Raw genomic sequence first — 14,066 nt, forward strand, 5'->3', positions numbered from 1 at the left:
GAGGAAATGGGTGTCACCACTGACCAGTTCTAAAACAGCTGCGCAAGGGTTTCCAGAATCCATCCTCGTCCAAGACGGCTTGCCGCACTAATTTGTTTACATTCAGATCTTCCAAGACGACGGTCTCTTCCAGAGCTTCTTTGTTCCTGAGCAAACTTTGAAGTGAGAGGGTAATGCCGCCCCATCTTGTCTTGCTGGGCAGCCTGAGGGTCGTGGAACTTCCTTTGCCTTCTCTGGACTTTTGATTTTGTTGGAACTTGGCAGCAACTACGTGAGTCTGCTTTAAATGCTTGATCACATCTCTGGATGTCTGATGGACCTTCTCCAACGTTTTTAGCCTCATGAGATCATTCAGGAGCAGATTCAGCCCGTGAGCAGCACATCCGATCGTTGCGATGTGCGGAAATTTGCATGTAACCATTTGACATGCCGCTTGCATGTTGCTAGCGTTGTCCGTGACCAGTGCCACTACCTTTTTCACTTTCGAGGGAATCAATGACATCACATATTTCGCCGCTGATATAAGACGCAGTGTGCCGGTTTGGGCCTGTTTCAATTGACGTGTAGAACAATGGCTGCGGCGTAGCTACGACAAAGCTTATCACCGATTCCCCTCGAATGTTGGTCCACCCATCAGTCAGCAGTGTGAGGCACGTAGCGTCTTTCAAAGTCTCCTTTACATGACTTTTCACACGCTCATACTCTGCGTCAAGTAGAGGCCCGCTCAATAGGTATCGGCTAGGCGGTATGTACAATGGTCGAAGCATCTTGAAGGCCGCTTGCCAATGCTCGTTTTCCGCTAAGGAGAATAGCGTGTTGGCTGAGTACATCGCCCTAGCCAAAGCTGCGTCAATTTGGTTTTGAAGCGCAGGGGTTATTTTGTCAACAAAAGAAGAAATACTCGCGCATTTTTTTGACAACGTAGATTCCGGTACACGTCGGCTAGCCTCTGACTCACTTGATGTGGGCACTTATGAGCTCCCGGAGGGATTTTTTCCATGTTCTTTTGCACACGCCTCCTTGACGTCTTGAGGTCACTTCTTACACGACAGCAGATGCCTAGTAAGGCGTATAGCATTCGGAAATCCGTGCGACACTCGGCAGTACTTATATACTGCTTGTTTGTTTCCCGCGGTCGACGTTTGTAAGACTTTAAAATGCTGCCAAACGCTAGACTGCGGACGAACCATGTTGTGAAATTCTTCACGTTGCGCGTTCTCCGATGAGATACACGTGGGTTAAGATAGTTTAGGTACACGCCATTTGAAAATGGCGATGGCGATTGCTGGCCGCGATTTCATTGAAGTACGCCTTGTATTCGCAAAACGAAACCCGAACTGCACAAAATGTGATATTGTCAAAACATAATTGTGCACGGAAATTTTACTATTTGTTTACGTGTTCAACCCTCTGATGTAACAAAAAAAAATTTTCTCCCACAATTTTTTACGGTTTCGTGTGATGGTTTGTAGTAATAAAAATAGCTCATAATTGGTTGCAGTAGACAATTTCCACAACGTAAGATGTTTGAAAATGTTGAAGTGCGCGTAAAACTCATCGTCAAAATCGCCGAAAATTTACCACTTCGATGAAACGAAATATATAAATGCCATTTCAAAGAGTTACAGAGCTTGTACATTTGATAATGACAACTTCAATTATTGTCTGCTATTTATTTGAGTCAGATTATTGTTTTGCTAAAATAAAATGAAAAGTAGGACTGCCCAAAATAGTGTTACAGTGAAGCAAAAATGTGACTGGAAATTTTGAAGGTTTTTTCGACTTTTCGCTCTTTAAAAAAAAAAACACAAAAATCCGCTTTTTTTAATTTTTCTGGTTTTTTTCAACACCTTTACATTTCTAGCTGTACCTCGTTTCGGGTTTCATTTTCTGGGAGTAATAACCAAGTAGGGGCCATTTCCCCTTGATGTGTTGTTACAGGACGACACCAATGGTGACATTTGAGGATTCGTCGAATAGGGGTGTCAGTTTGTGGGTGGACGAGGAGGGCGGCGTCGGCCAGGGCTTTCTTCGCCGTAGAGGAAGCAGACGCTGCTTCAAATGACCAGTCGACAGTTGAGTTGGCACCTTTTTTGTTTCGTTAGCGGCTGGATAACACGGGTGCAGCTCGGAATAACTTGTCGGTGGAAGTTGAGGAGGCCACAGAATTCACGTAACTTGCGCAGTGACGTAAGTTGAAAACAAAATGGGTGTGTGTGTATGTTTGTACAGCCTAGAGCTTAGTCTGCCTTAATGGGCGATTTGTCTCCCAGCTGTAGATGGGAAAATTTGCCAGTTCATACAACCGTTAGCTTGGGGTTTTTAGCGTGCACCAGGAAGTAGAAATACACGACCGCACGCCGGTACGATGCTCACCCAGATTGAAACGGGCGTGGGTGGGGATTGAACCAAGGATCCCTGGGTTATGCAGCGCGAGCTTTCGCTTCACGTGCTCCGAGCTGGTGTGCACTAGCCCGCTTGGTTACCGGTCTTCCCTGACGTAGGTGGAGGGAAATCATGCGCCGCTTGAACCTTTTCCTCCAATGGCGTGACACCGGCAGCCGTGATATGACCAATAAAGTCGACTTCTGGAACTCTGAATATGCACTTGGCTGGATTGACGATTAGGCCGAAGTACTAATGGTGGTCAAAAAGTAGTCGGAGATATTGTTGGTATTCGCACATCAAAGTGCTCATGACGAGCAGATCGTCGAGGTAGGCGAACACGAAGTCCAGATCCCGCATCCTTCGTTGATAGAACGTTCGTTTGTCCTGCGTTACGCAACCCAAATGGCATGCGTACATGCTCGAAGAGCTCAAAAAGAGTAGTAATGGCGTGCTTTGCCTTGCGCACCTCAAGAAATAGCTCGTACTCGTGCAAATAAAGATTATTATTATTACCAATATTAATATAATTCTTTTTTTTGTTAATATCATTATTGTTATTATTTTGAACATGGTATCTGGTGGCACGCCTTGACTAGGCCTATCTTGCTGTAAACAGACTTCCCAGCAAGATTTGTTGTGAAATCCTGGATACGTGGGAGTAAATTCCGGTCACGCACAGTGTGGGCGGCGAGCACGCCATAATCCCCACAGGGGCGCCAGTTACCAGCAGTCGCTTTGAAAACTAGGTGTAGGGGGAGGGCCAATTACTTGCTGGAGGGCGGACTATGCCAAGTTGCAGCATGTGATCGAACTCCTGCAGGACGACAGCAAGACGTTCCGTTGATGGACAACGCGGTGTTGCAAACACAGGAGACGCATTGGCCAAGATATGGTGCCTGAGAGCGTGCTAGGCTGGTTGATCCAAGTTGGTCGGCTTTGTGATGTTTGGGTAATTCAACAGCAGCTCCTCAAATGCGGAAGTTGGAGACGCTGGGCGAACCTCCGACACAGTGTACGAAGAAGCAATGCCGTGAATAGATAGCCTGGTCGTTGCATCCACGAGGCGGCGAGAACGCATGTCGAGGCAAAAGTTGAAGTGACTGAGGAAGTCGGCCCCCAAAATCGCCTTGTGAATCTCCGCTACAATAGAGATCAATCGAAATGTACGATGTAGGCTCATGTCAATAGTAGACGAGCATTGGCCATATGTAGAAATAGATGAACTATTTACCGCTCGAAGGGGCGATGTTTTACGAGTTGACGTTTTCCTGCTGGTGGGACAGGCAGGACGCTCACTTCGCCTCCTGTGTCAACAAAAAAACGTTGCCGGTGATGCGATCCATGACGTAAAAACTTCGTATTTTACGTAAACCGGCCTCACCCGACGCCGCCAGTGCCCGGTTGCACGGCCTCTTCGATCCCCAGTCCTAATCAAGCGGCCGTGCCGGTTGTCTCGTTTCCCTGTCACGTGCAAGGCTGGATTCACTTGCGCGCGTCCGGTTCGAACGTCTGGTGGTACCAGCAGTGACCGGTGTTCAGAGAAACAAGGACATGTGACGAACGACGGGATCTTGGCTTCCAACGGAACACGTTGTGTCGATGAACACACCGCCACAGGTCTTGAACAGCCTGTTCTAACCGGCTGAGTCGAGTTTTCGTAGTGTTGGTAACTGTCAGAGGCGGAGGACATGCCTGTTGGTGGGAGGATCTTGACGAAGCGGCAGTTGTGGGCGCGGAGTTCTCTGCAACGCGATCCGCCAAGTTTGCCAGTTGGTCGAGAGGCATATCCTCAGCCGCTGCAAGGACGACGACCATGCTACTTGGAAGTCTCTGTAGAAAGAGGTCTGCGTCAGCAGTTATGCTGCCAAGACTTTGCCGCATCCTGTGCAGCAGCTGGGGAGGGACGCTGATCGTCAATTTCCCTGATGTTTAGGAGGTGTCTAAGACGGCTACTGTCAGATGCGGTCTTTGCGGTAAAGACGGCTGCCTTGAGGTGGTCGTACGTGTTAGTTGGGGGTGGGTTCGTAAGGATGTCCTCGAGCTCGTCAGCAATTTCTGCTGGTAGCGACGAAACAATGTGGTCGTGAATCGTTGCTTAAGCCGTGATGTCGCGAAGTCGAAATTGTGCTTCCACTTGCGTGAACCATACCCATGTGCTCTTTGCCCAGAACGGTAACAACTTGAGCTTAAAGACAGCTGCAGATTTTAAGGATATAGCATCCGCAGCAGTAGTATCACCATCCGCCGAAAACTTCCTTGAAAGTGGTGAGATACCATGAGGGAGTATCTAGTCCGGGTCAACAACCCTACCGAAAAATCCGGTATAACTTTTTGCTATCCGGGTTACGGAACCGGAAATCAATCTAGGATTCTATCTGGACTCTATCCGGAATTTAGGTATTCAGAAATTATTCGCTTGTTTCCAATCTTGATGTCGGGTTTCCAGAAACAAATTTCCGGTTCCATAATCCGGACTGTGAAAAGTTATACCGCATTTTTCGGTAGGGAATTTATCAGAGATCAAAATGTCCGATTGCGATTGAATAGCAGGCAAGTACACTCAAGGCTTACAAAAAGGTCGTAACTTTTAATCGCGTGCTCAGCCCCACATCTGCAGCACCTGCTGTCGCGTGGCCTTGTGAGCCCGCATATGGCACATGCCACAATATGTCAATACGCTAATTACACTAGGAGCCAGGCCAATGCGTTCTTAGGTCTTTATTGCAAACATTTTAGCATACATACGACAACGTATTTAAACGGTAATTCCGTTAAAAAGTCTTAACTAAAATAAATGACTGATATCGCTTGACGGGGGAAAATTTGGATAGTGTCAAATATTAAACTAATGTGAAACAGCGGTTCACTTTAAAGCTGATATTCAAAATGTTACCACCAGTTTTTCAGCGGGCATTAAGACAGTTGGCTGTGTGTCAGGGAACTGTGTGCCCCGATGTCATGCTCGTATTCAAGGAGGTTACATGTTCGTACGCCCCTAATTTTGCCGTGCTTAATGCTGCGTTTTCAGCCGTCCCAGGAAACAGTTTTTGCTTTTTATAATGCCGCGAGCGTGGCCGAGTGGTTAACGAACTTGGCTTCTACGCGGAGTGCTCCAAGTTCAATGCCTGGGAGCCGCACATCAATTTTGTTAATTTGTTAGAAAGTATTTTAGTTTATCCGAGAAGCTTCTCGGTTGTTCTCGTTAGCTCCGGGTCAGAATGTTCTAGGGCCGAACATTCTAATTGGAATCTTCGCGACACCTTATTTCTCAATAAAACTTGCTCCGCGTGGCTGTAGGCTCTCAGACTTTCGCCAGAGTTTGACCCTGCCACTTTGCCGTCATCGACGCTCGCCTTCGACGCCTGTTATTACTAGTTTGTCTTAGCTCAAGATTGCCTTATTAAACGTTTAGTTTCTTCGTCAGTCCCCGTTTAGCCAATCCATCGGGGACATACTCGTGGAGGTGTGCGGTACCGCATTTTCGTGCAGCATACCCCTCAGAGGGTCCACAGCGCAATCCCGACCTTGAACCCACGAGGGAGACCAGTGGAGGAACCCGAGATCCGAGCAATCCGTTGTCACCAGAGCGAGTTTCCAGAGTTCGGACGACTGCCGGACCCTCAGCGAAAGAAGTTAAAGAATCCAGTGATGACTACTCCAGACCAGCAAAACGAGACCGGCGCCGCCCCTCCCGTCGTGTACTTGCCCGTTGCTACTCGATTGACGGCGTCCTTCCATGGCGAAATCTTTGAAGAAGTCGAGGACTGGATCTTTCAGTACGAGCGCGTGGCCTGCCACAACAAATGGAACGCTGAGTAACGCCTCCATATCCTCTACTTCTCGCTGAAAGGTTTCCAGGTCGATGACTGCGCTATATTCGCAGAGAAAGTCCATGACGAGTATAACGTCTCTTGCACAGTATCGTAGAACAACGATCTTCACCGGGCATGTCTCACCGTGAATCTCAACTCGAGCGGTGCACCTCCCGACCGGTGTGATAAGGTGCCCACCGGCTGCTCGTACCTGTGGACCATCCCACGGCATCTTCACTTTCCGAAGGCGGTGGGAGAGCCCCCCACTCAAAACGAAGTAATCTGCTCCGCTGTCGACTAGAGCAGACGCGTCGTGGCCGTCGACAACAACGCTGAGGTTGTTCGGTACCAGTGCAGGAGCGTCGTTTTTACGTGTAGCGCCTTTATGGCGCGTTGACACTGGAAGCGGATCCGCGTTCGCGAAGCGGATCCGCGCGTTCTCAACCGCGAAGCGGCTAGGATCGAGCGGTTGGAGCGCGTTTTTGTCAACCGCTTCGGGACCGATTTCTCCCAACCGCTTTCACGAACCGCAAAGCCGCAACCAATCACAACGCGACGCTGACGTGACGTCAGTGACTTTCGAAACAAGATGGCACCGGTCGCTGGTGAGGCGTCCAAGGCGCTGTAGTCTTAGCTTTCGACAAATCAACGGAGGAACTTGATCTTCACGTCCGCCACTTGAATCCGCCGCGAAAAGAATTGACTCGGTAATTTTAACGAGCTTTGAACCAGTGATTTGGTTCGGGTAAGAGTTTGTTGATCATTCGAGGTGCCACAGCCCAAGCTCGCTTCCTTTTTAATCTCTGCCTGTAGAACATCGGAACCCGCCCCTGAACGACCGAAATGTCAGCTTTTCTACCCACTGGGATAGTCGCGTGAGCTATTCAAATCTTTCAACACCGTGCATGACCACCACGAAGGCCGATAGAAACGTCGTGAGCTTGATTGCGTAGCCAACGCACTACCGCGGAGGGGGCAGAGTACCTGCGCCAGCTCGACCTGTACCGTTTACTACTAAAATAAATAAATAAATAAAGAGAACCTACTCAAAGAATGAATTGTACGTACCAGACAATGCAGAGGTAATCCATACGGCGTTTATTTGAGCTTAATGTCAAACAAACAGTAGACTCGATCGACGAGCGAGAGTCGAGAGTCCGCCACCAACGAAGCCACGACCGGCTAGCACAGAACACGTTCCTCCGCACCACGGTCCACACCACCGCTCACAACTGCGGAAATGATAAGAGCGAACAACAACGAAAGGGGGAAAACTGGCACTCTATCCCGAAAACAAGGTCAGCTATTCATGCGGGAAGAGTCCACTTCGAAGAAAAGGTCGGCGGCATCCTGTTCTGAGTCAGCAAGGCGCGCCTAGCTGGGCTTTGCTTGTGAGCGAAGTCGAGGGAATCACAGGCGAGTTTGGCGGGTCCACGTTTCTTTTTTCGCTGCCTGAACTCGTGATGCGCGCGAACATCCCGTAGAAAAATATTCCGAGTGCCAAAATAGCAAAAGTTTGGCTTTACATCTTGAATTAAAGTGGATTTTGGACTGTAAAACAGGGTTGCCAAACGCAAGTCTCAAAAGATCACGCGTGATCGCCGAGAAACCGCCAACCGCCTCTCGGTGTGTCTGAACGGGGTCGCTCGCGAACCGCATCCGCGACCGCTTCGCGAACGCGGATCCGCTTCCAGTGTGAATGCGCCATTAGAGTGGGGGCCCTCCGACGTTCGTGGAGGATGTTTGCGTTGGTAATCTTCGGCAACACCACCTCCAGGAGTGGCCACGCTTAGTTTTTTTATGACACCCTGGACCGGCTGCGCCACGCCCGATTCTTTTCGTCGATGGACTGGAAGAGCGGGTACTGGCAGATTGACGTCGACGAAGGGGATCGTGAGAAGACGGCCTTCGTCACGCCGGACGGACTGTAGGAATTTAAGGTAATGCCGTTCGGACTGTGCAGAGCGCCGGTAAACATCCAGCGCGGTATGGACGCCGTCATTTCTGGCTTGAAATGGCACAGCTCTCTCGTCTACCTCGACAATGTTGTGGTGTTCGATGGCGAAATCGAGGAGCACCTGAGATGACTGCGAGCCGTGCTACGGGCCTTAAAGGAGGAGGAAAAACTTTATTTGTCTTAGGGTGATTGTTGAGCGGGCAGGATAGGGAGCTTATCCCCGCCTGGTGGCTAGGAGTCCATGGACCCCAGCGACCCACTCAGCCCGTTGGGTGACCCTGTCCTGAAGGACCGGGTCCGAGCTGAGCAGCGTGGCTTCCCACTGCCCCAGGGTAGCAATGCCAGGCCCGTCGGGCCAAGGGTCCTTCGGGCAATTCCAAATGATATGGGTTAGGTCTGCCCTCCCATGGCATAGCGCACAAGAGGGGGTGAAGAGGCCTGGGTGTATATGGGAGTAGAGGACCGGATTGAGATATGAGTTGGTCTGGAGCTGTCGCCACGTAGTGGCTTGAGCTCGAGGCAGGGAAGGGTGTGGGGGAGGGTAGATGCGCCGCCTTAGTCGATAATGGTTTGTGATCTCGTGGAAGGTGACCAATCGGTCCCGGGCCGTGCGAAACTCCATCCCAGGAGGTGCGGGGTCCCCAGCCCGGTCGGTGAGTCCTCGGGCGGAAGTGTGGGCGGCCTCGTTGCCAGGAAGGGAGGAGTGCGCAGGGGTCCAGATTAGGTGGACAGAATGGTGAGGAGGGTGTGTGGTGAGAAGGCGTAGGGTGTAGGGGGAAACTCGCCCCTTCATGAAATTACGGATAGCTGTTTTGGAATCGCTAACGATTGTGGTGGCGGAGGTGTTGGTCATCGCCAGAGCAATGGCGAACTCTTCTGCCTCTTCTGAAAGTGTAGTGTAAAGAGTTGCGGAGGTCAGAAGGGAGCCTGCATCGTTAACCGCCGAGAGGGCAAACGCCTCTCGGCGGGTGTATTCAGCGGCGTCGACGTAGGCCACGTCCTCTCGGCCGCCGAGTCGCTTATGGAGGGCCTCGGCGCGCTTAAGGCGCCTCTGTTCGTGATATTGAGGGTGCATGTTTCGTGGGATAGGAGAAACCTGGAGTGATTGGCGGATATCGAGGGGTAGGGAGCATTTGTGAGATGGGTTGGATGGGAAGTTAATCTGCAGCGACGTGAGGATGTGTCGGCCTGCCTGAGTAGTGGATAGCCGTTCGTATTGTGCGGTGAGATGGGCCTCGGCTAATTCCTCGGCCGTGTTATGGACTCCTAATTTAAGGAGTCTATCGGTGGAGGTAGAGGGCGAGAGGCTGAGGGCCGCCTTGTAGGTTTTTCTAATAAGGGCGTTAACTTTGTCGAGCTCTGCTCGCTGTAGGGGAAGGTAGGGAGTGGAGAAGACAAGTCGGCTAATCACAAAGGCTTGGACCAGCCGAAGCATCTCCTGCTCCTTGAGGCCATGATGTCGTGAGGAGATTCGATGAATGAGTCGGAGCGTTTGATCTACGCTTATTTGTAGTTTTTGTAATGCTTGTGTATTCTTGCCGTTGTTTTGGATTAAGAGGCCCAGAACTCGTATGGTAGGAACTTCAGGGATGAGATGGTTGTTTACTTGCAACCTGATTTCGGGAGGGGTCGTGGCCACTCTGCTGGGGCGCAGTAGGAGGAGTTCGGACTTTTGTGGAGAGCAAGATAAGTTGGCCGCTCCCACGTGTACTGCTATGATGTCCACGGCGGATTGTAGCGTGGCCTCAATGTGTCCATCGCTGCCACCTCCCATCCACAGCGTAATGTCGTCTGCGTAGAGACTATAATGAAGTCCCGGAAGGGTGTTAAGTTTAGCCGGAAGGGGTAAAAGGGCTAAGTTGAAAAGGAAGGGGGAAAGTACGGAGCCTTGGGGGGTACCGTAGCTTCCCAGTTGTATGGGATCGGAGGTGAGGGACCCTAGTGTAATGGTTGCCTGCCTGTCAGTTAAGAAAGCCTTGATGTACCCGTACATGCGGGGGCCTGGGTTAATGGCGGCTAGGTTAGTAAGGATTGCCTCGTGCGAGACATTGTCAAAAGCCTTGGTGAGGTCGAGGCCTAGGATGGCTCGGGTGTCGCGAGAGCTAGTGGGTTGTAGGATTTGATGCTTAAGCTGTAGCATCACATCCTGGACTGAGAGGCCGGCTCGAAAGCCCACCATCTGCGGAGGGAGGAGATGCTTGTCCTCCACGAACGCCACGAGGCGATTCAGGGTGACGTGCTCCATCACCTTCCCGGCGCAAGACGTGAGCGAGATCGGCCGGAGGTTTTCTAAGGCGAGGGTCTTACCCGGCTTTGGGATAAAGATAATTTTTGCGGTTTTCCAGGCGGGGGGAAGATTGCCTGTTTTCCAGCATTCATTCATGTATCTTGTGAGGGCTTCTATGGATGGGTCATCCAGGTTGCGAAGGGCCTTGTTAGTGATTTGGTCGGGGCCGGGCGTCGAGTTGGTATGAAGCTGAAGCAGAGCCGCACGAACCTCGGGGACCGTAATGTCCGAATCCAGGAGGGGGTTACTGGACCCTGCATACGGGGGCAAGGAAGTAGTCCGGGGGACGCCTACGTATCGCGATTGGAGTTCCTGGAGGAGTTCGTCCTCAGTCCCCGGCCATTGGTGCAGGAAAGTATTAAGTCGATGTTGCTGCTCGTGCTTGCTTGAGGTTGGATCAAGGAGGTGACGAAGCAGAAGCCATGTGCGCTTAAGCCCCAATTGCCCTTGCATCTTGTCGCATATCTGGCCCCATTGTTGGGTTAGTAACTTCAGAGAATATTCTTCAATTTCTCTATCTAAGTAGGCTATTTTGCGGCGTAACTTGCGGTTGTGCCGCTGAGTTTTCCATCGCTTATGTAGGCTGGACCTCGCCTCCCAGAGACGAAGGAGGCGGGCGTCTATTGCCTCTAAGTGGGCTTCGTCTGGGATGTCCGTGGTGTTCAGTTGAATGTCTGTTAGGAGAGTGGAGGCCCACTCTTCTAGGTTGGTAATGGTTTCGGTTGCAGATGCCTCTCTACTGGCCCTAAAGTCGTCCCATTTAGTAATGCGGAGGCGGTTGCGACGGGATTTTCCAAGGCACCCCCCTACCGTGGTTTCAAGTATGTAGTGGTCACTACCTAGCGGTTCTCCGAGATTTCGCCAGTTTAAGAGGGCTGTGTTGTGTGTGAACGTTAGGTCCGGTGTCGTGTCAACCGTTACGCTGGTACCTATTCGTGTTTGCTGGAGGGGGTCCGTTACCAGGGTGATACGGTGTTGTTGCGCTTGGGTCCATATATCCCGACCCTTGGGAGTGCATGTCCTGTAACCCCATGCCGTGTGGGAGGCATTGAAGTCTCCCACTATGACCAGGCCGTGAGGACCCGCCTCCCTTAGGGCACGCGAAAAGAGAACGCCAAATCTGTGTTTGCGAGCCGACGGGGGGCTGTATACGTTTAGTATATAGAGACGGGGGTCGCCTTTCCGCTGCGGAAGGATCTCCAGGAAGTCGTGCTCGACGTCAACTCCGCCAAGGCTTTTGTATGAAGCGGTTAGGTGTCTACGTGTGAGGATGGCGGTATTGGGTTCCTTATTATCAGGATTTTGGAAAGTTCTATAGCCGGCAAGTTTGACCAGGCCGCGGGTTTCCTGAATCGCTATGATATCGGGGGGTGTTTCGAGGGATTGTATGTAATGTTGGAGATTGCCACGTTTCCGTCGGAAGCTGCGGCAGTTCCATTGCCAGATAGTGGTTTGGTGTCTACTGAGGCGTGGCGGGTGGGGGAGAGGTAAAGCCATACTCAGGGATGCACTGTTGGAGGTAGGGTGTGGATAGTGGGGGTGGTAGAGGATTGGAGGACCCTGCCTGGGATGAGAGGTTGGTGAGTTGGTCCATTTGACCGGTGAGTTGGGCCAATTCGGAGGAGCGCTTTGAAACAATGCCTTCGATTGCCGTAAAACGGCTGTGAACGTTTTGCTCTAAGGTTTGCAGTCTGGCACTGAAAGTGCGAGACATTTCGGTCATTGACTCTGAGAGTCGGCGTAATTCGTCTACGATTTGGACGTCATTAGTATCGATTGCTCTACGCTTGGTAGGCTGGGCGGCGCTATCAGGCGAGGGTATGGCGACTGCAACGGGTTGTGGGAGAGGGACAGGAGTGGGTGCTGGAGGGGTAACCTCTTTCTGTTTAATTAGGGTTCGTAATTCAGTATTTTCCTTCTGAACGGCAGTGATTAATTTCGTGAGGGTTTGGACCTCTCGCCGTAGAGCCGCGAGCTCGTTGTCTCTGGCATCACCACCCGTGGAACCGGAGGCCACATTAGCCCAGCTCACCTGTTTGGTGGCCGCTGGTTGTCGGGGCGGCTCGTCTTGCGGGACCTGGCGCGGTTTGGACCTGGATCTGGATCGTGGTCGGGGTCTGGAGTGAGTACGGGACCGGGATCGAAATCCGGGCTCGGAGGGTACTGATTTGCGTTCCCTGGACCTGCCACGGGAGGGCGGTGGGGTTGAACTTTTGCCGAAATCGCCGACCGGGCGTTGTGCCTGACGGCGGCGAATGGCAGGGTGTTCTTGAAAGCGTTTCTTGCACCTCGGGGAACCCGTGGGGTGGGGTCCTCGGCATACGGCGCATTTCACTTCACAGTCGTGGTCAGTGGGCGGATTGTCGATTCCGCAGCGTGGGCACTTATTGGCTCTCGGTGAGGGGCACACATCTGCCCTATGCCCGATCTTCCAGCAGATATTGCAGGCCTCCGTCTTGTGTTTGAATAGTACGCAGCGGTAGGGGGCCCCGTGGTAGCTGACCCAGTGGGGCACCTCCGGGCTGTCGAAGACTATTAGCACGGAGTTAGTTTTTCCCATCCGGCGGGCAAGGAGAATAGCCGGGTCGTGATTGTAGTCGATTAGGTATCGGCTGATGTTGTCCGGTGTATCGTATTCTGGAACATCAAAGATGATTCCGCGTGAGGTGTTGGCAGGATCTGCTACGTATGTGGCCAGGGGATAGTTCTCCTCTCCGATGCGTAAGGTGTGAAGGTTGAAGTACGTGCGCGCCCGCTCTTCGGAGGGGGTGCTGATTAGTATAGAGTTTTGAGTAGCGTTGATTCGGATTTGGTCGGCGCGTGCGGCGTCGTAGTTGGTCTGGGCAGCGTTGAAGATAAGGTCTTGCAGCTTGCCTGTGCTCATGGAGCTTAGGTTGAGGCCACCACGTGGACGAATGACGATCTTGTAGTCGTCGTCAGGTAGTCTTGGGAGCTGCGGCGGGCGCGGCTTGGAGCCAGGCCTTGGCGAGCTGCGGGAAGCCAGACGCTCGGCTGGGTTCGATGGCTTCGGTGAGGGTACTTTCGGCTGTCGAGCCTTCTTTCTGGCCGTATGGACTGGGATCCAGTCCGCATTGAGGTCCTCCGGGGCGATGACTTCTCCCTCGACGACGACCTCCATGTTGGGGCAAAGGGCTGGCAGATATTCGCCGCTCGTTGAACGAGACGCCGATCTCTCCGCGGACGGGCGGCGGCGGGCCGACGGATCGGGGCGGTGTTTACGCCAGGATCACGTTCTCCTCCGGGGTTCGCGGAGCCCGGAGAAAGTCGACCGTTCTCGGTGGTGCCTGGAACGCGTCCACGGGCCTTAAAGGCTGCTGGGCTGACACGCAAGCCTTACAAGTGTCGGTTTGCCTATGGTGAGCTGAAATTCTTGGACCACGTCGTGACTGTTCAGGGTGTAATCCCTGATCCTGCAAATACGTCCGCTGTCTCCGAATTCCCGAAGCCATCAGACGAGAAGCCGTTCAAAGATTCCTTGGGCTGTGCACCTAGAACACATTTTTCGTTCGTGACCTTGCATAAGTTTCTGCACCGCTGACGCATCTGACGGAGGACGACGTGTCCTTTCAGTGGTGAGAGGAGCAAAAAGAAGCGCTCGACG

At 52.1% G+C, this 14,066-nt stretch overlaps 1 protein-coding gene across 1 annotated transcript; it reads right to left on the minus strand.

Moving 5' to 3' along the window:
- Positions 1-11,837: 11,837 nt before the first annotated feature.
- LOC115319797 (serine/arginine repetitive matrix protein 1) lies at positions 11,838-13,694 on the minus strand. Its single transcript, XM_040216997.1, has one exon. The coding sequence runs from the start codon at positions 13,581-13,583 to the stop codon at positions 11,904-11,906; it is 1,680 nt and encodes a 559-aa protein (XP_040072931.1). The 5' UTR covers positions 13,584-13,694; the 3' UTR covers positions 11,838-11,903.
- Between the last annotated feature and the right edge of the window lie 372 nt (positions 13,695-14,066).

This window comes from Ixodes scapularis, unplaced genomic scaffold (assembly GCF_016920785.2).
Source record: "Ixodes scapularis isolate PalLabHiFi unplaced genomic scaffold, ASM1692078v2 PGA_scaffold1__304_contigs__length_218370807, whole genome shotgun sequence".
NCBI lineage: Eukaryota > Metazoa > Arthropoda > Arachnida > Ixodida > Ixodidae > Ixodes > Ixodes scapularis.